This window comes from Psittacula echo (assembly GCF_963264785.1).
Source record: "Psittacula echo genome assembly, chromosome: 13".
NCBI classification, from domain to species: domain Eukaryota; kingdom Metazoa; phylum Chordata; class Aves; order Psittaciformes; family Psittacidae; genus Psittacula; species Psittacula echo.
The window spans coordinates 2,193,162-2,216,848 of record NC_137749.1 but is presented as its reverse complement, the minus strand read 5'-3'; the positions used below and the strand labels follow the sequence as shown (position 1 = coordinate 2,216,848).

General features: G+C 44.5%; 2 protein-coding genes across 4 annotated transcripts; both read right to left on the bottom strand.

Moving 5' to 3' along the window:
- Nucleotides 1–4: 4 nt before the first annotated feature.
- Nucleotides 5–7,689, bottom strand: HVCN1 (hydrogen voltage gated channel 1). 2 transcript variants are annotated; one of them, XR_013957904.1, is made up of 7 exons: nucleotides 7,550–7,689; nucleotides 4,672–4,904; nucleotides 4,063–4,167; nucleotides 3,381–3,612; nucleotides 1,244–1,356; nucleotides 783–921; nucleotides 5–123 (listed from the first exon to the last, which is right to left on the bottom strand). XR_013957904.1 is itself a non-coding variant. In XM_080628281.1 (6 exons), exons 2-6 carry the CDS (start codon nucleotides 4,867–4,869, stop codon nucleotides 856–858), a joined length of 714 nt encoding a protein of 237 aa, XP_080484407.1. In that variant the 5' UTR covers nucleotides 4,870–4,904; nucleotides 7,550–7,689; the 3' UTR covers nucleotides 568–855. The 2 variants fall into 2 exon arrangements, 1 of the variants encoding a protein (XP_080484407.1); XM_080628281.1 differs by lacking the exon at nucleotides 5–123 and having other exon boundaries at nucleotides 568–921.
- On the bottom strand, nucleotides 7,559–23,648 carry PPP1CC (protein phosphatase 1 catalytic subunit gamma). Of its 2 annotated transcripts, XM_080628278.1 has the most exons (9): nucleotides 23,475–23,648; nucleotides 14,073–14,204; nucleotides 13,163–13,393; nucleotides 12,085–12,189; nucleotides 10,895–11,118; nucleotides 10,271–10,405; nucleotides 9,765–9,842; nucleotides 8,883–8,976; nucleotides 7,559–7,725 (listed from the first exon to the last, which is right to left on the bottom strand). In XM_080628278.1, exons 1-9 carry the CDS (start codon nucleotides 23,527–23,529, stop codon nucleotides 7,700–7,702), a joined length of 1,080 nt encoding a protein of 359 aa, XP_080484404.1. In that variant the 5' UTR covers nucleotides 23,530–23,648; the 3' UTR covers nucleotides 7,559–7,699. The 2 variants fall into 2 exon arrangements, with proteins under 2 accessions (XP_080484404.1, XP_080484405.1); XM_080628279.1 differs by lacking the exon at nucleotides 8,883–8,976 and having other exon boundaries at nucleotides 23,475–23,645.
- Nucleotides 23,649–23,687: the final 39 nt, after the last annotated feature.

Here is a 23,687-nt window from a genome sequence, read left to right as displayed (position 1 = left end):
CAGCCTGGTCCTTCAGAACATGCTTCCTAAACGGCTTTTCTGGAGTCTTCACAGTTCCCAGCAGTGCACTCACCTACATCTGTTCTCACATATTCCAGTTCTTCTAATGCATTGATTTATGAGCTGTGGAAACAAAGAACTTTGTAGCCCAGCGGGCTGCAAACTGACACTTAAAATGGAAGCAGGGATGAGAGAATGCAGTATCAGAACTCGGATCTGCTGCTGAGAACAAGGCATTGTTTGACGTAAGATGGCACGCGCTGGCCTCTATTTTGGTGCTGATTCGATTGTCAACTAAGGGAGTGGTGTGTGGGTATTTTTGAAACAAGCCTTATATAAATATCAAAGTGGCACAAGCAGCAACAGAAATGAGGAAACTACCAACACTACGAAAAGAATGGTTGGCACAGGAGAGATGTGCCAGTGGTGAATGGTCAGCTTGTCGGGAAGCAATGACCTTTCAGCCTGGGTTCTTACCAGTGGTACTGCCAGTTTCTACAAGATATTACAAAGAACATTATCACTGGAAAAAACGAACTTATTTCAAATAAGTGGTACTTTCATGGGTTTGTAGCTTGTAAGGATGTGTCTTTATTAACTTATTTTGCAGTGGGCTGTACAACTGTGCAAGGAAGGTCTTATGAAATCACTGTTGTGGGAGGACATGGCATTAATTTTCCACAAAACTGTTTCTGCAATCCCAAGGTCTAATCAAAGCGTGGTCAAATAGAAAATGTTTATAGAAAACACTTATACAAGAGAAAGCAAAGACACACAAAAACCTTGAAGGTCAGTCTGGTAGGTTTCAACACTGCACTTTCCAGGGCAGATTTCCCATCTCGGAAAACCAGCCGCCTACTTTTCCTCGCTGATGAGTCCATGCTGTTTTAGTATCTTGTTAAGCCTTTCCATTTCTTGCTCCTGTAGGAGACAAAACTCAAATCATTCATAGAGCTCTTACCTTAAAATAGTTTTTCAGGTTCCCACAGAACTTCCCACTGCTGTAACATATCTTGAGCTGCTGTAAAACAGGATGACCTCGCTAGAATAGGGCAGAGGCAGCCGTCATCCCTTTGGAAGAGGAGCTGCTATGAGAAGTACAGGCAGGGCTGTGGCTTTTCAGCCCCACAACTTTCTGATGAGGAAACTAAGCTGAGAGCAGCAACCTTGCAAAAGGTTCCCAGCAGCTCACCCTGGGGAGTAGCCAGCAGGTAAACCTCATTTAAATTAAGTGTTTTCTTACCTTCTCGACACAGCTGTGTTCCAGTTGTTCAACCTTTGTGGCAAGTTTCAGGTTTATTTGCTTGAGCTTGGACAGTTGTTGTTCCGAGCGGGTTTTCACGGATAAAATGATTCCTGTGAAACAATTCACAGTGGATTCGTTTTACAATGTAAAACAGCCCCGAGCAGGAGGTTAACAGTACACTGGGTCTGTACTCAAGGAGTTAAACGTGTTCCTCTCGAGCTCTGGTTCTGTCATCTCCAAACCACCCTTCCCAAGTGCTTTTCTTAATGAGGAGGGTTTGAAATCAGTCACCCCAGGGATTCAGATACCAATACTCCACTGGAAAGAGGCAGTCTGGCCGCTGAGCTGAATTAATCAGACTGCCATTCACATCCTCAATTTGAATTCGCTCCCTTGGCAGAGCCTGGGGGGATGTAACTGAGGGCAGATTTGCTGACAACAAAAACCAGGAGGGGCTGTGTTTTAGCTGGTTTCATGTAGTGGGGAGCCTTGTCCTCAGCAGAGCCTGGGCACAAGGCTCGTCCACCCCTGGGGCTGACCGCTCTGGCCCTGTGGAAGAGGACATGGACACAGCACATCATTCTCAAGGTGTTTTGGCTTCACTGCACTAAGGGTATGCTCATTCCAGTGGAGGTGTCACTTCTCTACTGAAATACTGTGAGGTTCTTACATGTGAACTCAGCCCCCGCAGTAAAGACATTTTCTTCCCACCCTTTTCTGAGAGGGAAAACCAAAATAGCCTGGTAAGAGCATCAAGAACATCACGTTCTTCCTACCGAGCAGAGCTCTCCTCCGGCTGCTGACAGAACAATGTGCACAGAGGCAGGCACTGAAGCGTGCCTCCTCTCTCAAGACAAAGCAGTGATGCTGCTTATTTGCATTGATAACATCAAACAGTCCTCACCTGCCTGTAACCCAGTCCCTATGGGCAGTGAACCATGAACTGTGCAGGACCCAGACACACAACACCAAAGCTTGAGGCAGATTTTTTTTTGTCCCCTCTGTTGCTCCAAGTGGGCATGGTGAAAAGCTTTGGGAGGAAACCAGGAGCACCCCAGGATTAAGGGGATTTACTTGTACATGCAATACTGGTTTTCTGCTGTAAAATGGCATGTTAAGAGATGCCAAGGTTCCTGGGGTTCAGGCAGCTGCACACAAATTCAGTTTCTCTCTGACTTTCACTAGAACTAAAAAGAACCACAAAAGCTGCTTTCACATCTACCCCCTTCCCGGACACTTCTGCTGATCAGGGATGTTCTCCCCATCAAAACAGCAGCTGGGGGCTGCAGGCAGAGGACATGGCCCCAGCCATCCTTGCCTTTCACTCCAACTAACAAGACCTGGAGCTGCATCAAGTGCAGAATACTCACCAAGAATGGACTCATAGGCACAGGACAGCACTTAGGCTGAGGTTTCATGCAGGAATTAGGGATAATCTCATTGCCATGGTTTTTTTTTACTCCCAAAATTCCTTCCCTTAGAAGGGAGAAGATGTTTCCAGCTACACTTGCTTCAGCAGTATCTGAATTCACATCTATTTTCCAACAATTATAGTTTCAACAGCAGACTCAGTAAAGTCTGATTTGGGGATACTTATATTCCTCTTTTTATGAAAAACCCTTTGAATCCAAGTAAGAAAGATCCAGAATGGGATCAGGACGTTCCCTGCAGCATCCCTGCAGGGGATGAGAGAGTCACAGCAGAACATCACAGCAGCAAGACCTACTCTGCCGTAAAAGTTGACTCAGGAAGGCAGGGTTTTACCCTGTTCCCTCGTTGAAACATCACCAAAAGGATCCTACCATGCAAACCTAAGACATGAGCCATTCCCTCCAGGATGCAAGAGCAGATTATAGGTTGTTTTAAGGGGAATATGCCTGATGCTGCCATGCTAGAGCTGGCCATCACTGAAGCATCACACCAACATAAACAGCAGATTATTGCTGCTCCAAAGAAATTCCACCCTAATCAAGGATCCAGCAACAAAAAACACATGAATGAAACTGAGTGTGTTGGAAGACCAAGACCATGGGGTCCAGGAGATGACTTTGAAAAGGAAACAAAGACCTGAGCCCAGGTAATGCAGGAAAGGTCAGCAAATCCAGCCCATACAGCAGGGGAAGCTCACACCTACCATTGATAATCCTGGCCACCCGCCACAGCCGCAGCAGGATCAGGAGCCCGACAGCTTCAAACTCATGCTCCCGGAAGATGAGGACGACATCGAGGATGAAGGACACAATGACCACGATCCCGTCCAGCACTTCAAACTTGTGGTGAAAGAACTCTCGGCGGTACACAAAGACTTTAAAACCCACCTCAACCAGGAAGATAGTTAAAATGGAAAGAGAGAGGTAGTGGAAAACCTGGAAAAAGACAGTGCAAGTTTAGGGCCAGGAAACCCTCCTGTGTGCTCATGAGCAGGGCAGGCTGGAAGACCTTCTACAAGCGAGGGCATGTCTGGTTTGGCTGTACAAGGGGAAGGGCTGGGGCCTCCTGGTCTAAAGGACAACCAGAGCAAGTGACAGTCAATGGACTGGACCAGAAGGTGTGCAGATGACTCAGAGAAGGGTGGTGAGAGTGATTCAGCCCTGCTGCAGACCAAGGAAACACAAGGCTGCTGCATGGATGGCATGAACTGAGCCAGACTGGTCCCACATACTGTGGGGCTGTCACACAAGTCTTGGTGAGGCCTTCATCTGTGTGCCTGCAACTGTTGCCTCAGCACAGCTGAAGGTCCAGGTCCTGCTTTGCCCAGTTATCCCATCTAGTGGGCTTTGAACCACTAAAGAGAGCAAAATCACCCTGTATTTTACCTTTGGGGTTATATTGTATTTGTCTGGATGGATGATTTTCAAGTCCATAAGCAATTCCCCGAGAACCAACAAAGCATCCAGGATGACCAAACAGACAATCAAGATCTGTTGAGGAGAAGAACCAATATAAACCCCCACCCAGCACAGACAGATCAGCAAGAGGAGCCAATACAGCTTTCAGCTAAACATGCCTCAATGCCCTGGGTCCCCGATTCAGCTGGTTGTACTTGATGGAGCTTTCTGCTGCTCCCACCCAGCACTTCCAGTCCTGCAGCCCTGGGTCAGTGGGTTTATTCCTGCGAAGTCTCACCCCATAAAACCTCCTGGGTGCCCACCAAACCCAGCCATTGCCCACTGCTTGGTATAGGGGGTGTCTTGGGGAGCTTGAGCTGTGAAGAGCATGCATTGAGGCTTGTCACTGCTCAGGAAACACCTGCACTGGCTGCGGAGCACTGTGTTCCCATGGGACAGCTCAGCTCAGAGGCAGCAGCTGCTCTGGCAGCACTGTGACTGCTCACGAACTCCATCCCACATCAGTTCTGCTGTCACAAGTGCCTTTGGCCAGATCTCACCCTCATCTCCCTTCAGCTCGGGTTTGTTCTGCCTCACCTGAAACCTGCGGGAGCTGAAGAGCTTTTTCATCATGTCCTGGAAGGAGACATGTCTCCTGGTGGGCTCCAGCTTGATCTCGGAATCTGGCTGCTTCTCCACAGCATCCTCCTCCTCTTCCTCCCATTTCTGATAGTCATTACTCCACTGCACTGGGTCATCACCCACCACCGTGAAGTGCTTCAGGTACCTGGACATGGCTCTGGATCAAGCTGGCATCACCCTGCCAACGCCTGAGAGACAAGAACAGAGAGTCACCTCCCTGCAAGGGGCTGACCAAGGATGCCAAATCCCCCTCTTTTCACCACAGCGAGTGACAGGAGTGTGACAGTGCTCAGACACAGCCGCGCGGGCGGCGTGGATGTGCCCTGCTGACGGGAAGTTGCTCAATGGTGGAGCCACACGTTTTGCATCACCTCCCACGGCATGACACGGAGCTCCCGCTGCCCTCCCCAGTGCTGTTTGCATCCCGTCTGCTGCTCTACAATGAGGAACTTGCTCGTGAGGTATTTCCAGACATCTCCAAACACAGCATTGATTACAGGAGGAAAAAACACCCGCCCTTATCTCACATCTCATGATGCCAGAAGAGGCAGCTGCCAGTTTCCCACTGGAAAGAGCCGCTGTGTTTCTACTAGGCCCTGATCAGCACGGTTTTGGTCAGAAGCTGGAAGCAAGTGATTTCCTCCCCTTCATTCACTTTCTCATCCCTTACACACCAGGCAGGCTGCTTGTAGCATCGGATCTGAGACTGCCCTTCCAGTGGCTGCAGTTGCAGCCCAGCTGCCCTGGGCTAACCCTCCATCCTTACCTGCCAGCCACACCACTGACCTGAAAAACAGCTATAACTTCCCTTCTTTAACATCAGGGTCCCAAATTGTTTTACCCTTTACAGACAAATAAGCAGGCGATTCCCACATTTCAGCCTGGATGGTCAGCGATGATGTACAAACCCATCTCCTCTCCCTGCATCCTCCAGATGCACCCTGCATCACCCTCAGGCATCCTGACTTCAGCCTGTCCCTGTGGATGCCCAGATAGGGCCAGGACCAACCCCAAATCCACAGATGATCCCGGTTGCAGCTTGGCACTGGGAACAACTGTAGAAAAGGTTCCGTCTGCGCCTGCTGTCCTGTTCCCTGGTCACAGCTCACCCTTCCTCTTTGGGCTGCCTGGCCACAAATCCTGCCAGAAACCACATCCCCATCCTCAATGGGGCTCTCTATGCATCCGTCATTGCCAAAGCCATCTGCGGAGCTCAGCACAAGCCACTTGTGCCCACAGGGGCCCCCTTGGGTCTGCCCGTGCCTCCGGGTTGCTCTGCCTCCCCTCACTCCCTGCAGTTGGAGGTCCTGGAAGGCCACCCTGGGCTCCACTCACAGCAGGGGTGGCCTTAGAAGGCACCGCCTCACCCGCTGTAGGAGTGCCTCGCAGAGGCAGCACCTTCGTTCCAGACCACCAGGCGCTGAGCAGAGCCCACCGGAGCCCCACAAGGAGCTTCCCTGCCACCATCGATCCCGCCTCCCCCCGGCCCCTTGCGGGATGGCCTCTGGGCTCGCTCGGCCCGCGGGGCCTGGAGCCGTCACCGGCGGATGGAGCAACCAGGACCGGGGCTGCCGTCGAAGCTCTCCGACCACCCCGAGACCGGAGCAACCGGTCAGCTCCTGAGGCTGGGCGGAGCCCCGGGCCCCGGCGGGACCCCAGCGGCAAAGGACGTGGCGGTCTGGGGGGACCCTGCTGCAACTCCCATCCCAGCCCATCCCATCCCCAGGCCGGCACTCACCCCGCCAAGCCCCGCGAGCGTTCCGGCCCCTCTGCCCCCCGTTCCCGGTACCGTGCGTGTCCCGGCTGCGCCCGCCGCCCCGCGCTCCCGGGTGCAGCGCGGCCTCCCCCGGCCCGGCTCCGCCCCCCAGCCAGGGCCAGCCCCACCGCCCTAGCGGCCCCGCCCGGAAGGCTCCGAACGGGTCCCGAGCCCCGGTCCCCGGTCCGACATTCCCCCTCCCCGGCTCCCTACGGTGGGCCCCGGAGCTGCCGGAACAGGACCCGCCGGGCCGAGGTTCAGACTTTTGTTCTCTTTAAGTTTTAACCAGCCCGAGATCCAGCACAGCTCTGAAATCAAATCCTGAGTTTCTGCTGGCATCGAGCTCGGCTGCAGAGCAGCGAGGGACACAGATCAGTCCCACAGAGTAGGTGGAGGTCCAGGGATCACAAGGATTACAGTTTAAGACCTAGAAATGAGGCTCGGGATTAACCTGCCTCCACTTACAGGCTCATGTTTTATCTGAAGGCTTCTTCTTATTTAGGGTTCCCTTCAATCTACAAACATGAGCTCATTTGGGAAGTGCCCTGAAAAAACTCAACCACAAAAAGGATCAGGGACCCATCCCTGCTGGGCCAAACCTGAGGTATTTCTGAAGAAATGAAGAAGTATCTCCCCCTTTTGCACTTCTAACGCCTAAAGACACTCATTTCTTTAAAGTTTCCTCCTAGGGAGTGCCTAAACATTCCCCTGGAACCTCAGCGTTTTCTAGCACCTCAACCCAAAGTGCACAGGCCCATCTCTGTGCTCGTCCCAGGTGGAGAATAGGCACAGGGAATGCAGAGCTCCACCTCAGATTTCATCACTCTTTGCCAGAGCAGCACATTCAGGTTACACCCACAAGGCCAGGGCTGAAGATAACTTGGGTTTATCACAACTGTCCTGCACGGTGGAGATTTGCAGCAAGGCTTAGTGGCTGCTGAAGCCACAGCACCTGCTGTTCCTGAACTGGATGTTCCTACAAGCATCATTATGGAAAAAGAATAGGAAATCTGTGCCTGCTGCTCCCTCTCTCCCTCCACTGATCAAAAATCCCCAAGAAATGGGAATAAGACCTGCCTCTGAGCTTTTGACTGCAACCCGCAGCGCCAGCAGCAAGTCGCCTTCCCTTCCTCCTCTGGGGTGGAACAGGAACCTTCCACTGCCATGGGACTTCCTTCGCCCCGAGCAGCCGGGATCCGGGAGCAGCGCCAGGGAACGCGGCCCAGATCAGGCACGTGTCACTGAAACCGCATCTGAGGAGAGAAGAAGGAAGTAAGTCGCAGAGGAAGATGTGACACAGTGACAGGCAGAGCAGTCAGTGAGGGGACACTTGCAGGTGGGTTAACACATGCCTTGGCACAAGTCACATAAAACCATTTCCACTAGTGCTCCGTTATCACTAGATCTATAAAGAGATGCAGGTGACTATTGTACTAGGAGGGATTAAAATCAGAGCTGCAAAGAAAACCACAGATGTGATTTAAAGAGTAAAAGTTGGTAAGGAAGCCTCTGACAGGCAATCACCAAAACCTGATCTAACAAGCTCATCAGAAGTTACCAAGAGCTGGGTTATTAGCTGTAGAGGGGAAAAGGTGCTTGGAGGAAGAAAAATGTTCTTGGATTTGGTAGAGAACTACATTAAAGTAAAAGCAATGACTGGTGGCTGCTCTTCTTGTCAGGAAAGCTCAGCTCTCTTCAGAAGCAAGGGGAAACTCACCAGTGGCCACCAGAACAGCACTGGTGCCTCATCCCTATCACCCCCTGCAGCAGCAGGCACACTACCTCACTGGACTTGTAAAGTGTCTTCCACAGGCACACAAAGTGGCAAATGGAAGAGTGAGATGTCCAGAGCCCACATCACACCTCACCCTTCACACCAACATGACCCACACACTGGCTAGGGCACACCAAGCCTGGCCACAAACAGCTAGCAGTGGTTCCTCCTTCACTGTTTAATTAAGAACCAGAGGAAATGGGTCTCATCCTCAGCTACAACCTTCTCAGAGCAGTACTTCAGTGAACAACCCCACTCAAACCACAGAAAGCTGAACACAGTGGAGCGTGCCCGACACACATCTCTAGTGCTGGTACCTCACACAAATCCAAACCAAGAATGTGGGGGTTTCCAGAACAATTTATTTCTCTAAGTCACATCCTCTGGGAGCAGGAGTGTTTATGTTGTGATAAACTGACACTGAGAAGATTTAACAACTTCTTCATTTAATAAGTGATTTTCACTACATGGTATTGTACACACTGTTATCCGTCCAAAAAAGATTAACAGTATTTAAAAAACAAGATTCTGTGAGAGATTCATAGAAACTGGAGATCGAGATCGACGCCCCTGGTTGGCTTCCCAAGCCATTGTCTACGTTTGTAGAACAAAGTCTTTAGGCTAAAATGCACAAACCCCGTTCCGGCAGATCCAGAGCCACCTCCGTAGCTCCCATCCGTCCGACACGGCCGCCGCTGGAAAATGCTCCACTCGATCGACCACACGGGAACTGTACAAAAATGTGTTCACTGTGAGCACAGCAGGACCAACAGCACAGCCTTTCTACTTGCTATTCTGAGTCGGCACTTCCTTCTGTCTCCAAGAGGAAGGCGGGATGAAAGGAGAGCCCTGCCAGCTCAGCGAGGTGGGTCACAGGCAAAGCGAACTTTGGCTTCAGGAAAGAGACACAAACACTTAAAATGATGGCTTTAATTCTCATTGGAAGTGTATGGAGAGGGGGGAGTGTCTGAGTTAAATATACATCATCCCAGCGAGGCTGGTGAGGCTGAAGGTTATTTCTAATGTTGACAGCAATAAAACAAACGTGTACTTGACACGACATTAAAAGAAAATCCCTTTAAAACAAAACTTAATGTAAAAAAAAAGTTCACAGTGGTCTGTATAAACAGTATGTAATTTCTGACAGTAACAAATCTCTACTCTCACAGCACACCAGTGCCCTCTTTAGATCCTAAAGAAGAAAACAAGCATTTACACTACTCATTGTACAGGTCAGGAAGTCAGCTGTAGGATTACCCCGAATGTGGGACACTGTGGAGCACAGCTGTAACACCAGCAAAAGGACAGTTTAAAACTCTCTTCCTGGGAGGGAGAAAAAGAAAGTCTTTCATTCGCTGCTACAACCAGCAAATGCCATTCATCAAATCAAAAGGAAAACCACAAACACATTATCTATTTTGAGCAAGCTGAACAGTACACATGACAGTGTTAAAAATGGAGGTTATATACTATGATACAAGTCCCAGCAAGGCAGAGCCAAAGTGACTATTTCTTTGCCTGTTTTGTGATCATGCCCCTGGGAGGTGTTACAGGTCGGCTGGAATTGGGCTTCTTTTTCTCTGCAGGTTTCAAAATCTGAAAAAGACAGTTCAAGTGTTTAGCACAAAGCTTTAACTCTCTTACCAGCAAGCAATTAACTCACAAGTAAAGGCACTGTACAGCTCATCTGAGCAAGTCATCAACACACCAGGAATTAAATGTATTTCCTACTCAGAGCTCGAACAAGGGCTTGAGAGCAGCTGATTCAAGAGCTGGGGCCAATGCAAGCAGGCAGACAGCTGAGAGCTCTGCTTGGACGATTTAATCCCAGCATAAAGTAGCTCACCTACTCACATCAGCATGGGCTTATCACATGGTTGAAGACGTAAGTGCAAGTACAGCCCCGTCTACGTGTTGGTAAAGATCCATTTGAAACAAGCAGCACGGGTTTGTAACAGTGAAGCAACCAGAACAAATTTAAAGTGTAACTGCACTAACCAGTAGAAGACCTTCAGATACCATACCTGAAAAGAGCACATTAGAGTTTCATCCACACTCATCATGGCACCCGCATTATCAAATTCTCCACAGTAATTTGGGGCAGAGAAGAGAGTTACCAATTGTCTTTTTGCAAAAAACTCATATCCATCTTCAACAACCTTCAGAGAGAAAGCAGAAATACTGAGACTGAACAACTTTTTCCTGCCAAGGTGCAAAGCGGCTTTAATCGAGCCAGCTGCTGACAGACTGGCTACATCTAAGGAGCATGAGTTCCAGACTTTCACACTGGAACACGAAACCCACAGCACGACCTGGTTCAGAGTTCATTAAGAATGAGAAAACCAGGATTCTGCTGGGTTCAAGATAGTCTGGTTCACGAATCAGGAATTCAGCAACAGTTTATATGTATTAAGAAAAAAAAGTTTCATTACAAGGGTTGTTAAACATTGGGAAAAATTGCTCAGAGACAGTGGAATCTTGATCCTTGAAGATATAAGATATTATCGCAGATATAAGATCCTCAGCAACTCAGGCTCACACTGGTTTGTTCTGCACTTAGTATGTGCAGGTAGGGTTGGACAAGGTAAGCACCTCAGGTCCCTCTGGACCCAAATTACTCTATGGTTTAATGTACAAAACTAGAATACCTGATGAGCTCTACATATGAGATCCAAGTCATGTTTATGGAGAAATTTAGCAACCACTTCAGCACCAAATGTGAAGGACACTCCTCTGTCGTTTTCACCCCATCCCAAGACATCCTTGTCAGGGTCAGACCACAGGAGATCACAGAGTAGACCTTGATCCGGTACATCAGTGGGGCGCATGATTCGTCTGATCTGTTCCATTGACTGAAGGTCTGGTGACAGGCCTGTAAGACACACACAGCTCAGAGTTTAATCCAACTTTGCTCTTAAGACTGAGCTAATATTTTAAAACAAAACCAATCTGTATTCAAACTGATTTTACATAGCTCACTCGCAACATTAACTGCTTTTCATTTGTTTTAAAGCTTTTGTAACAGAAGAGAAGTCGCTTTGTGGATATGTTCATTTACTAAATTATTTACTGGAATCAAGATAAGCAAAGTCATTTCCACATATTACAGGATTACAATAATCTCACTGTAGTATTTTGCAAGTGTCTGATAAAAGAGCTGTTAAGTAAGAGGCATTAATACTAGAAACCACTTGGTATGTTCATTTTAACCACCAGGCTTGGCAAGATGAAATACAGTGTCAAACAGACCTCATACCATTTCTCACCGATACAGATTTCTTGGCACATGCAAGTGACAAAACATTTAAAGTGCAATACGTATTTCATTACTTTGAAAAGCAGCACGAAGCAGGTATCATGGCACAACAGAGTCCATTTCTACAAATGAAATTCCAAACCCCTCAGATTAAACGGGGCTTTGAGCAACCTGGTCTAGTGAAAAATGTCCCTGCCCTGGCAGAGGGATTCTACTAAACAATCTTTAAAGGTGCCTTCCAACTCAAACCATTCTATGATTCTACAAAAAACATGTTTTCACAATGTACATAAAACTCCAGGTCATGCAAGTCTAAAAAAACCTACAAGGGTTCTTTACTCAAGAGGAGAGGCTATTCAGTGTGCCTTTTGGTACAAAAGGAAAAGCAGATGTGTCTGAAGTGACAAAATTACCAGCTCAATGATTCACCAAACTGACACTAATCCAGCTCAACCCTACCTCAAACATGCACCAAGGCAGAGAAAAAATCCCTCAGACTCTGAAGCCCCACCAACGTAAACAGAAAACTGCCATGACTGACACTAGAGTGTTGGTTTCTTATGTATTGACTAAGGAACTCACCCCCATGACAGCAGAATATTTTCTCATCCACAATAGCTGCAATTGGTAAACAGTTAAAACAATCTGTGAAGGTTTTCCACAGCTTAATATTGTATCTTCTCTTACCTGGAAGACACGTTGGAATAAAAACAGTCAATATGCTTTTCTATCACAACTACATCAACCTAACAGCCAGAAGTTTACTACGGCTTGCAAAAAGTTAGCATTAAAGCCTGTATACAATTTATCTCCTGATACCCACTGACACACTTCAGTGCTCAGAAGAAAGTTGCAGAGGTTCTTTCAGTGTGCCAGAGTGCTCTGAAGCAGCTCTGAGGACAGCACTGGTCTGACAACAGAATAACATCCCATTGCTGGCAGCCAGACTCTCCAGTCCCAACTCTGCTTTGGAAAACTATCCCTTGGAGAATTTGATACATTTTGGAAAATCTTGCCATTTGCTGTTTTCTTTAGGGGAAAACAGCAATTCCTAGAAAGCAGATTTTCTTCTGCTGTACCACATAATCTCCCCAGGCAAAGAAACAGGACTGAAAATTCAAACTACTACAGTTTTACTTTCAAAGCAACTCTCCCAAAGGACATGAACCCTGAACATATTTGCCATCTATGACTAAGCCTGTGATTAATCTCCAAGGAGTCAACTCTGAAATACCAACATCTTTGTTTCCTCACTGAAGAAGAACGAGACATGGAGAGTACATCTTGTAAGCTACAAGCCAAGTCTGTCCCATAATGCAAGTTGTGAGAACGCTTCACTGCACAATTAACTTATCAGTTTTATCTCTACATTATGTGGATTAAGTAACATCCTTTGAAACACGAACACACACTTCAACTTCACTATAAAATTGCTTCTTATGTTAGGGTAAGGTCTACCAATGCATCCTGCAATGACAGCGCTGGTACATTAACTGTGTAGCAATGTCATGTTTGTTTCAAACATTACAGGTCTTAATATGAAATAGTTGCAATCACTGTAACATAACTACTGTAAAGACCAGGCCGTTCTCCAGGTTAACTTAACACAAGTATACAGCAGCAGCATCCCCAGATGATGATGCACACATCTATTACTTACATTCATCGTAGAACCCATAAATTCTATTGATGCTGGCACATTCATGGTTTCCTCTGAGGAGGAAAAAATTCTCCGGATATTTAATTTTGTAGGCTAATAGAAGACAAATAGTTTCTAAAGATTGTTTTCCTCTGTCAACATAATCACCAAGGAACAGGTAGTTGCTTTCTGGTGGAAAGCCTCCATATTCAAAGAGTCGAAGCAAGTCATAGTACTGTCCATGGATATCACCTGCAAAGATTATTTGGAAATGACATGTAAGTGACCCTTTGCTACATTCTTTGTCTGATTCTAGAGAAAGAACAAAGGAATGATGCTTCAGAAAAGAAAAAGCTTGCAGTGACATACAGCATACTTAAAAATGCATTTACCTTACTGGACATAAAATGATCACATTCTGAAGTCTGGCATCTATGTAATGCAGTGGTTAAATGCACTAAGATGTATGCAGCTACTTAGAAATACTCACACTTGTAAAACAAAATCAAGATTCTGAGAAACTGACTGCATGTTCATTTGCATCTACCTGAACACTAAAGCTCAATTTTAGACGACCAATGTCTAATACTGAACAATCTACTTCAATTTGAAGTAAATCCCTCAGTGTTGGAGTAGGATAAAATACTGGAAGCTTTTAAAAGTGCATTTATTGAGGTTTTCATTTTGACATTTTTCATTCTTTTAGCATAACTGGACATGAAAGTGGTGCAAAATGAGCACCACTGTGTACAAGTGCGGTGAAACCAAACCACTAAGCATACAGCAGGGTTTTATTTTTCCTTTTGCTACAATCATTTATCAGTTTCACTGTTAATAAGTGAAAGTAACATCTGGCATTTGTACTCTGCTTAAGAGCTGCATTTACCTGACACCCTCTGCTCAGGTATCAAATCACGATCACAGCACTCACCACATATTTTCAGTGGAGCTTCAAGTTCTAGTAGAATAGGCTGACTCAGAAAGATTTCTCTGGATTTCAAGCACAATCCTCTGATTTCATTCTCTTGAAGCTGGACGTTTTTGCCTGGTTTTGATCCTCGCACTGTTGGAAGGAGTCAGAACTCAGTTATCAAAATCAACAACAACCCTGCTGTTATTTTAAGAGACTGACTAAATGACACTGTAATGCAGAATGAGATGATAACAGGGTAATATCAGTCTGCTGAGGTGAAACTGCACTGTCTTGTCACCAGAGAAAGGGCAGCATCTTCTGTTTCAGTTGTATGTTACTTTCTTCTAACAGAATTCAAGGCTTGACACTTCCCCCGTTAAATGCCACATTTTAAATAGCATCAGTTTAGTCCTTTTAGTTATAAAACATACCTTGGACAATGTGACTATATAGACATATTTTTTTTTTTTACTGAAGCAGTTATACACTTGTTCTCTGGAAAGCCATCTGAAGATGGGAAAAGGAAGTCTCCCATTTAATCATCAACCTGGCAGCTGAAATATATGATAGTTTAGGGAAGCTTGTACAATTGCCCAAGATAGTATCTAAACAAGGCTACACTATCAATAAATACTGTATTGCCCCGTTCTACAATGCAGTTAGCAGCCATGAAAGAAAAACAAGGGCATGACTGGAAGGTCACAACTATACATAAGGAAATATTCTTTTATCACAATGACAAAACAGCTCTCCTTATCATTGCCTTTGAGTACAGTTAAAGACAAGCCAGTAGGACATTTATCTCCCACCCTCAGACCACTTTTTCCCCCCAGTCCTTCACTCCCTCCATTAACGCTCCAATCTCCCCCACTGAAACAATTCAAAATAGTTGGTTCTCTTTAGTATCTATCAAAGCTTTCAGTCCTAGTCTGGACAACTAGGACACCAGCTTGACCTGGACATGTTTCTATGGCCACCAGCACAGCTTATCCTCCATTTACCTATCACCCCGTGCCCCATTTCTGTTGCGCAGAAATAAAAAGGACATTTCTATGGCAGCAATACTCTACCTGTGGCCAAGTTCCATGCAGCAGCATTTATCAGGGTTAGGGTAAGACTAAATAAAAATGGTGATTATGCCATTACTGGTGCAGCTTATCGTATTTTTATTTGGTGTCAAACCAGTAACAACATGGAGTACAGATAAGGCTGAAGCAATAAAAACCTGTTCCAAACTCCAGTAAGATTATGGAATAAGCAAAGTCATCTTCTAGCACATAACCCATTGGTTGAGCTGCATCAAAGCCAAATGACCTCAGAACTTCAGCCTCGGATGCCTGAAACACTCTGACAACACCTTCAGAAACAGAGGCATTACTGGAAATGTTGCCTAGTTAAGGGACTTACTGTGCACAACTCATATGCCATTGAAACCAAAGAATTTATTCTCTTTTCCAAAAAAGCTTGGTCTTCAGTTGCAAAAAAAGCAAGCAACAACCCCTGTCCCCTTTCAAATACAAGAATCTATGCAATATTACCTTCCTGAACTCCTAATTAACCTTCCAGATACCATTAGAGTCTAATTCCCTTGATACTGTTTAGCTTCAGAGTGAGAAATCTGGAAGATACAGACTCAAATCTCTGTACTGTCACTTTGGGCCTTGCACTATATGGAATGAAGAAGACAGAACTGCAAGAGGAAAAGTGGGGAAGCAGGGGGCATGTTTCAAGAAGAGTAAGAAAACAGCTGTTATGTTCCAAAGGCATTACAATTTCTCATTAGCACAGAAGCTTCCTACTTTTATGCAAGCCTCTGATTAGGAGTAGAAACATTGTTGACTCAGGATACATCTTATCTAGACCAAGAATAAAATAACGCTTGTGTAATATCCATCCATAAAATCAAGTGTCATTGGATGCAATCTCTGCCAGCACTTACAGCATTCCTACCAAACAATTCCAGCCTGCACACTGACTCCCAGAAGTACTGGTCCTGGTGGCACAGGCTGCCCTACAGAATCATGGACAACCCCCTAAACCACAAGACTTTTCCTCAAACAAGATTCAAATTAAACTTCAGTTCAAATTACAATGTATCCTGACAGTCGCATTAACTTAATTGTAGGTCAAAAGCCATGGCTTTAATAATGTTATCTTTCAAGCAATACAAGCTCCTTCACTACTCACTGCCTGTGTATTATCACTCAGCTCTGACATTACATGACAACACTGGAATTACCACTAAACTTCATGTCTTCCATTAAAACATCCAAAGTAATGGAGCATATAAATGAAAGTTAAATCTTTGTCACAGCAGCTTATCACACATGCGGCTTTTCATCCACACATTTTTTCATCCATACAGTAATTTTCCAAACACTCCCAAGCAATGAGCAAGTTACTCAAAATGCCAACTATCCAGAAGCAATAAGGAACAGAAATTAATAGAATCAAGTGGCCAGCTGCCTGAATTATGTTAACATTTCCCCCCCCTTTCAATTTTACAATTCACCTTTGGTTTTGAGATAATACAACACACTTGTGTTTATCTTCCTGAAAAGCCAAAAATCTAACTTTCTATGACTTGGTCTTGTTAGAAAATGCTAAAACCAAACTGTGTATTGCACATCCATAAAGTATAAAATAATATACAGACTATGTCACGCACTGAGTCACTAAAGCTCATGAATAAAGCATATGCATTAATTTCTGCTGAAGATTAAATGAAAATCTGAAAACTGTTTTCAGATATAAGTTTCCTATGCTTCTCTAATATATTTTCACTGAACCAGTATAATATTCCTGCAGTTTTAGTCATCTACTTGCAGAAAACCTTGACAAGATAAAATGATGCTTTGTTACAGTCCACAAGCTCACAAGCAGAGACACCAGAAGGATGAAAGAAGAACAGGACAATCTGATTCAGCTCTGTAGCACACTGCCTGCCAATGACATTTAGACCACTCTCATCCAACATGGAATTGGCACAGAAGAAATAAGCATGTTCAATTTCTTCTCACATTGACCTATATATCCTGAGAAGCTCAGAAAAAAATATTTTTGGCTTCAGAAGCATCAAATATGCAGAAGTGCATGTTGGTTTGAGAAATCTGTATTTTTAGTGCAAGGATTTTCTCATCCGCAATGAAAGAGCTGGCAAGGAAATGCAGGCTGTTCAGTCTCTAGGACTTATAAAGATTTCTCTGAGCCTTCACATTACTTAATCCCACTAAGAAAGGCAAAAATAATACACTATGAAAAATATGCTGTGTTTACAGTTTTTCCTCTCTGCTTTGGACCAAATCAAAGCAGCTCACAGACATTAGACAAGTACAATACTAATTGGCAGCTTGGTCATAAAGTCAAAAGAGCAGGTCAACGGGGCTGTACTCACACATTTGTTCTTTCAATGCATAAACAATAACCTCTCTCAAACAACAGACTGGAACTGCAGTGGAACAAGTTAATGATCAATCAGTTGAGAAAAAAACTTATCCCATTTCAGGTAATATATTATTTGTGCCTGGTCTCCACATACTGCTGCGCTATTTCCAGAGAGTAATTTATTCCCACCCTCTTTCAGAGATGCTCCTGTTCTTAAAAATGATTTTTCGAGAGCTTTCATTTCAGTGCCCAGTCTGGGCAGTCTTCTAACAAATGTTTTCCACTGTACAAGTATGAGAAGTTTTGGAAAAACAAGCTCTCCTCAGGATAGAAAAGACTCCAGAAAAGATCACTCCTGGAACATCTCTGCAGAGGTACTGACTTGAACATGGGTTCCAACTGTTAAAATCAACACTGCTTTCCAAGACAAGGAGGAAAACTGCAGGAAAGCAACAACCAACACCAGCTCTAAAATGAGTGTATTACACAGAGGTGAGTGCAGTGCTACAGCCACCCCAACAGAGGGGGAAAAATAAAAGGAAGAGCAGCAAGAATTTAGCAGCACCCCTGACATCTTGGTGCAAGCAAATGGAGCTAGTAAAAAACACAGCAGCAACTGCCAGGAGCTAAACACTGCCTGACACTCAGGATAACTTTTATATATTTGTTTGTGAAAGATAAATAGGTCAAGAACTACGGGATCTAGAGAGTACAACAGTCAGAAGACCACACACACACATAGAGTACAACGGACTTCTACACCACATCCCATCACAAGCATTTCCCAATATTCAGCTTGGTGCCACACAATCCTTCAACGAAGGCAAATGGTATTATAAGACTGAGTATCTCACCTCATTCAAGGTTAATATGAAAAGGACGTATGCTTAGAAAAGTATTCAAAAAGAGAACTCAAAAATAGTGGAAATTTCACTGACACATCTCATTTTCCTGTATTACATTAAAAGCAGCAGCTGAAATACAAAATTAAATACTTGTACAGCAAATGTTTTAAACAAAATAGTCTATCAGGAGGTCAGTTCATTTTTCGCTACTAAACAGATCTCTCAATTTTACCACATTTTACATTGAGATGTTTGCAATCCCAGAGACATCTCCAAAAATACTGCAGGTTGTTTTTCACCTTGCTTTTAGCAGTTCCTTATGACGGTTTTGCACTATCGGCACAAAAGAAAGAAAGTAACTTGAAAGTGGTTGATGTAGAAAAGGTTTTCCTTTCTTGCAGGCACTACCAACTTTGATCAGATCATTTCAGATTGAAAAGTGAAACTGAAAAGCAAATCCTCAGTGCCCAAGCCTCTAAGAAGAGACATTTGTATTCTACTTCTTAATAAGATGAAAGTTCACAGCACCATTATCAAACAGAAGATTCTGTATCACTGCCAGGTTTTCATTTTGTAGTCTACTTCCACACTGGGGAGAGCTATGCAGCAAACACATACTCATACCAATCACAAATATTCAGAGATAACAAATTCTTCCACTTTAATGACTGGGCTGCAAATGCAGAACGTGATTGATTCCGCAGCACTGACAGGAATCTAGTCCTTGTCTTCCAAATGCGGTGCTCCTATTCCCCATTATTATAAACTGCTGCAACACAGCAGGAAATGGTTACCACGAAGCTCTACAAACTACAGAAAACTACATGGTTTGAGGTCAAGAAGTGCTGCTTGTCTATTAGAAACTTTATCAGAGCACCCCAACCCATCTCAAGTAAAATTCGACCACATTTCATATTAACATCTGTGAGAATCACAGACACTTTATCGCAGTATATGAAGCTGAATAGCACGTGACCCTTCAGCCCAGTCAATGCTGTATTTAGTGGAAACACGAAAAAAAAAATCAGAGGAAAACTGCATTTCTAAGAAACAACCCTCTCTATTGTCAGCAAAATTTTACCCAAACTCTTTGGTTCAACTATTTTTAATAACTGGATGATCCTCTCTCCCCATTAAAAGCAAATTAGAGAGAGTATCTCCTTGACAGCTATACAACAGGCTTTACCGGGAATAGAAATCTGTGGGTGTTTAAACAGAAAAGTTTGAGGATTTAGTCTTTTTGCTGATTTTAGTGCACTAACCAAGATTTCAGCTTTCAGAATGGCTACCATCACTCCAGCCTCACATGGCTTTATCCAAAGTAGCCTCCATTCATCATTTGGTTTTCCCTTAACAGCATTAGCAGAGGGTGAAGCACAGAAAATATTTTCAGAAGCATATTTCAACTTTGGTTCCAGTTAGGTATGCTGAAATGGTGTTATTTTACCCTGTCATTTATCGTTACCATGGTAAGACTAATGCATTTCAATCTTGTTTTCTAGTTACCCTACTATCAGCTCCTTTTCCAAACCACACCCTATTTATCTGTGAAAAGCTGCCAACACACTCGATGAAGGAAACTGATATGGGGCTCAAGTCAGGAACACCATCTGACATGACGCGGAAAGGAAGCCATGCTTATACTCGGAGTCTCCGGATTTGTCACTCATTCTTTACCTGCAGCTGAGCAGGAATTCTGCCATTTCCTGGAGCCCCTTCCATGACCATACAAGATGCCACTGATTTTTCATCTTGCAGGGAGCTTTTCTAGCATCTTCTTGTCTAGAGGCAGCTCTGACTTGGCAGCCACACACAGCAGCAAACTCAGAATCATCAAGTTGCAGTCCTACAATACTCTTCCTAGAAGGAGAGTAATTTGCTCTTATGTTTGTCCCTTCTTATTTCAGTAAAGTGAGTTAGCTCTGTAAGTACTTGAGCCTTTATCCACTATCAAGGACACTTCAGAAACATTTCAATACTCAGTGAAGGATACTGTCATTTCCTATACCTTAAAAGCCCTATTCTTGTGAAAATTCCTGTTAGTACAGTTACTAAAAGCGACACAATTAGACAACCTGTACTCAAGATTGTTCCTAGCAGAACACAACCCTCATTAGTAAAGGTAAAACATCCCATATAAACTCAATTACAGAAAAAAGATCAGAATGTTCGATGTTTTCACTGAATAGCTTTCCAGGGTTGACAACAATGTTACTGAACAATGTTTTCTTGTGACATTTCAAGCCAAATGGCTCTGTACTCCTAACATTTAAGCAAGAAAGACTCTTAAAATATTTACCTTTGAATGAGAAGCTAAAAATACAGTTCCAGGGCTTTTAAAGAACAAACTAGTAACTTCAGCTAACTAGCCTAATGTGAGTGGGCCAGTATCAACTATATGGGGGAAAAGTAAGAATAGTATCACTTCATCAGAAAAGTCAGGACAGAAAGCAAGTAAACCTTCCTCACAAATACATTATTAATACCCTATATTAAGAACAAAAGTGAGAGTAATTAATTAATCACTCCTCACTTCATCTTGACCATTAGACCAAACTCACTACTGGCGAAGCATTCTTGATCTCTTCCAACAGTGCAATGCTAGGGCATATTATAAAACCACAAATACCTACTTGACTGTAGTTTCTCACTGATTTGAAGTATTTCATCAAGTACCTCCTAACACTTGAGTTTGTTATTTTACTAGCAAAATCACCTAAAGTTAACTGTTATGAAAAATAAGCACACAGTTTAATGACAGCTCTAATGAAAGACCATACTGCTCTAAAAATTAAAGCTTGCAGAAGGTTTTGGACAACTTTGTTGAGTAAGCTGATTATTAAAGCAGATTTTGCAGTGTTTTCATGCTTGACTATGGTTTTAATTTACACGCAAAAAAAGGTCGAAACTCTTAATGGAGTTGTGGTATAGGCACAACAGTTTGTGTAACTAACTTTATGCAGTTGTTCTACCAGAACTGCACTGAGAAAGTCTTTCTTGTTTGCTCCAAACATATATAGGGTGAGAATCCTTACACATACTTTAGATTATTTTTCCCCTTCTATTTAGCACAATGCAAATCTCCACCTTGGAGGTTCAGGTCACTTGCCCCAGCCAGACCTTGATTTCAGGGAAAGAATAAGTCAAGTACATTTTAAACAACCGAGGAGAATTGTGTTTGCACAGTAATTTACACAATTCAGCACTCAAAATTGCAGTGGTTGCTAAAATGCATTATCGTTTTGCCCTTTTTGGAAAAGAAAGTATAAAAATGACAGACTGCCACAAAGGTCAATCATTACTCTGTCTGGCAAAGATGTCTGTAACAGACATTTATTAAGCAACAAAAAAGCACTAGCACAGGTTACTAACATTGGTAATTCTTTTAAATATCAAAAGACAATCATTGCCTCAAGGAATCCAAAATCCCAGCTGAAATGTCAATAGAGGAAAAACATTACTTTCAGAGTTCTGGCAGCTGATGCAACCTCAGGTAACACCTTTCGTTGCATGAACCATCTCTCAGAAGATCTTGCCAGGAAACATTTGGAAGCCTGACTTATGAACGCTCATCTCCTGGTAAGAACAGAACACACTGACACAGTACATCACACTACTTTTGAAACTTTAAACAAGAGAAATAATTCAAAATGATTCAATCTCTTCCCAGGATTATCTTGTTCCATGTTTTTGATATTAATAACTTACATTTTTGGAAAATTGCACTAGATACATTAGGGGATATGAAGTAATACTTGTAATTAATACCTGCAGCTGAGCATGTATTAATATGTCATCAAGCACATGACATACAGGACCTGGGCTCTACAAATTACACTAGTAGTTTTAGGAAAATCCTGGTCTAAATTTATGAAAGGTAGCTCTTAAATAATTTAAACTAGGGAAGCTTAAATTGGTAACAGGCAAAAACCTCCACAGATCAGAGAAAAAACCCTATTTACTTTTACTTATTCAAGCTGAATAATCTATAGGATTTTTAATTCCAAATAATTTCTAGAGTGTTACTATTGCTCCTCTGCCTGCCCTTTTGCTATCCAAGCCATTACACAAGCAACATCTTACAAGGAAAGGCTGTAATACAGCCAAAAGACATTTCTTCACCATTTGCCTCAACAACATCTCAGATTCCAACCCAGTTGATCCTATGACTTCACGCCAAATGGAAAAAAGTTAAATCCTTGACCCCGCTCTTCAAGCCTGAGTCCAGATGAGATGTTTTGCCCTGACATATGTGAAATGAGGCTGTCTCAGGCCAGCTTCCTTCCCTGAATGATGATGAATTTCCTTGATGCCTAGAAGAAAATTTGTCACCGGCTATTTCTCAGTCTTTTGCCTTACATCAGCCGACAGTTCTAGCCCGGTGCTGACCCCTGCAACCAAAGGAATGATGCTGAAGACACCCCCTGCAACTTCTGAGTTTTTGATTAAGAAACTCCCAAGCAAGTACTGCCAACCCAAAGCCCTAACAATACAAGACAATAAGCCCTTCCACAGACTGTCTGAAACACCAAAACCCAATCCTCTCTGCACACCTAAAAAGCCACCATATGTTATAAATTAAGAGCCAAAGCCCTTAAAAAAGTAGCATTAACGCAAGCAGCTCATCAAAGCTGAACCCACGATAGCCTAAAACCCATGCGAATCTCAAGACTTTTTCAAAAGCTGCCTTTACAGACTCTTTATGTCTTATTTTCAGAGCCTCACAACTACCCAGCCAAAGCACAGACCCCATGCGCATGCATGAAAGGCAAGAGAAAAAGCCAGAGGTTTTTAAACACTTTCCTACAAAAATGATACTAAATTAAGCATCTCCTTCGAGCTGCAAGGGAGGAGAAGGAGCGGCAGCCGGCTGGTCCCAACACTGCACCAGGGAGCGCAGGAGAGATCAAAGAGCAGGAAACAGCTCGGAAACACGCGGGCTGAGGAAAAAGTTGGGGCTGAAGGGCAGAGCCGCCCGGGGGGAGGCGGACACGAGCCCCGGTAAGACAAAGCGCCTCGGCAAGCCCCTCCATTTTGGTCCCCCGACCCCACCGGGCGGGCGGGCAGGACGCGGTGCATCAGCGGCGGCTGAGGAGGGACCACGGAGGCGCCTCACTGGCGGGGTACTGGAGACCGGCCCGGCCGCCACCCACCCCACGGCCACCCGCCCCATGCCTTCCCGGGCCCTCACCCTCCAGCAGCCGTTGGATGATGCTGTCGATGTTGAGCTTGTCTATATCCGCCATCGCCTTTCAGCGGCCGGGCGGACCCCTCCCCGCGGCTCCCCTCCCTCCGCTCGCTGCTTGGCCGGCCCGACTTCTCTCCTCGTTCTGTCTCGTTTCTCCTCTTCTCCTCCCCGCCCTCCTTATTCCCTCTCAATCTCGTTTCCCCCCCGCCCCCCCCC

What these genes read in the sequence shown, in the direction of transcription:
- HVCN1 (XM_080628281.1), bottom strand. Translation starts at nt 4,869, where the DNA reads ATGTCCAGGTACCTGAAGCACTTCACGGTGGTGGGTGATGACCCAGTG. An exon ending in GGTGGCCAGGATTATCAATG is followed by an intron (nt 1,357 to 3,380) that starts GTAGGTGTGAGC and finishes ATTGTTTCACAG; the next exon opens with GAATCATTTTATCCGTGAAA. An exon ending in AACACAGCTGTGTCGAGAAG is followed by an intron (nt 922 to 1,243) that starts GTAAGAAAACAC and finishes TGTCTCCTACAG; the next exon opens with GAGCAAGAAATGGAAAGGCT.
- PPP1CC (XM_080628278.1), bottom strand. Translation starts at nt 23,529, where the DNA reads ATGGCGGATATAGACAAGCTCAACATCGACAGCATCATCCAACGGCTG. An exon ending in CATCCAACGGCTGCTGGAGG is followed by an intron (nt 14,205 to 23,474) that starts GTGAGGGCCCGG and finishes TCCTTCCAACAG; the next exon opens with TGCGAGGATCAAAACCAGGC. An exon ending in AGCTCCACTGAAAATATGTG is followed by an intron (nt 13,394 to 14,072) that starts GTGAGTGCTGTG and finishes TAATCTTTGCAG; the next exon opens with GTGATATCCATGGACAGTAC.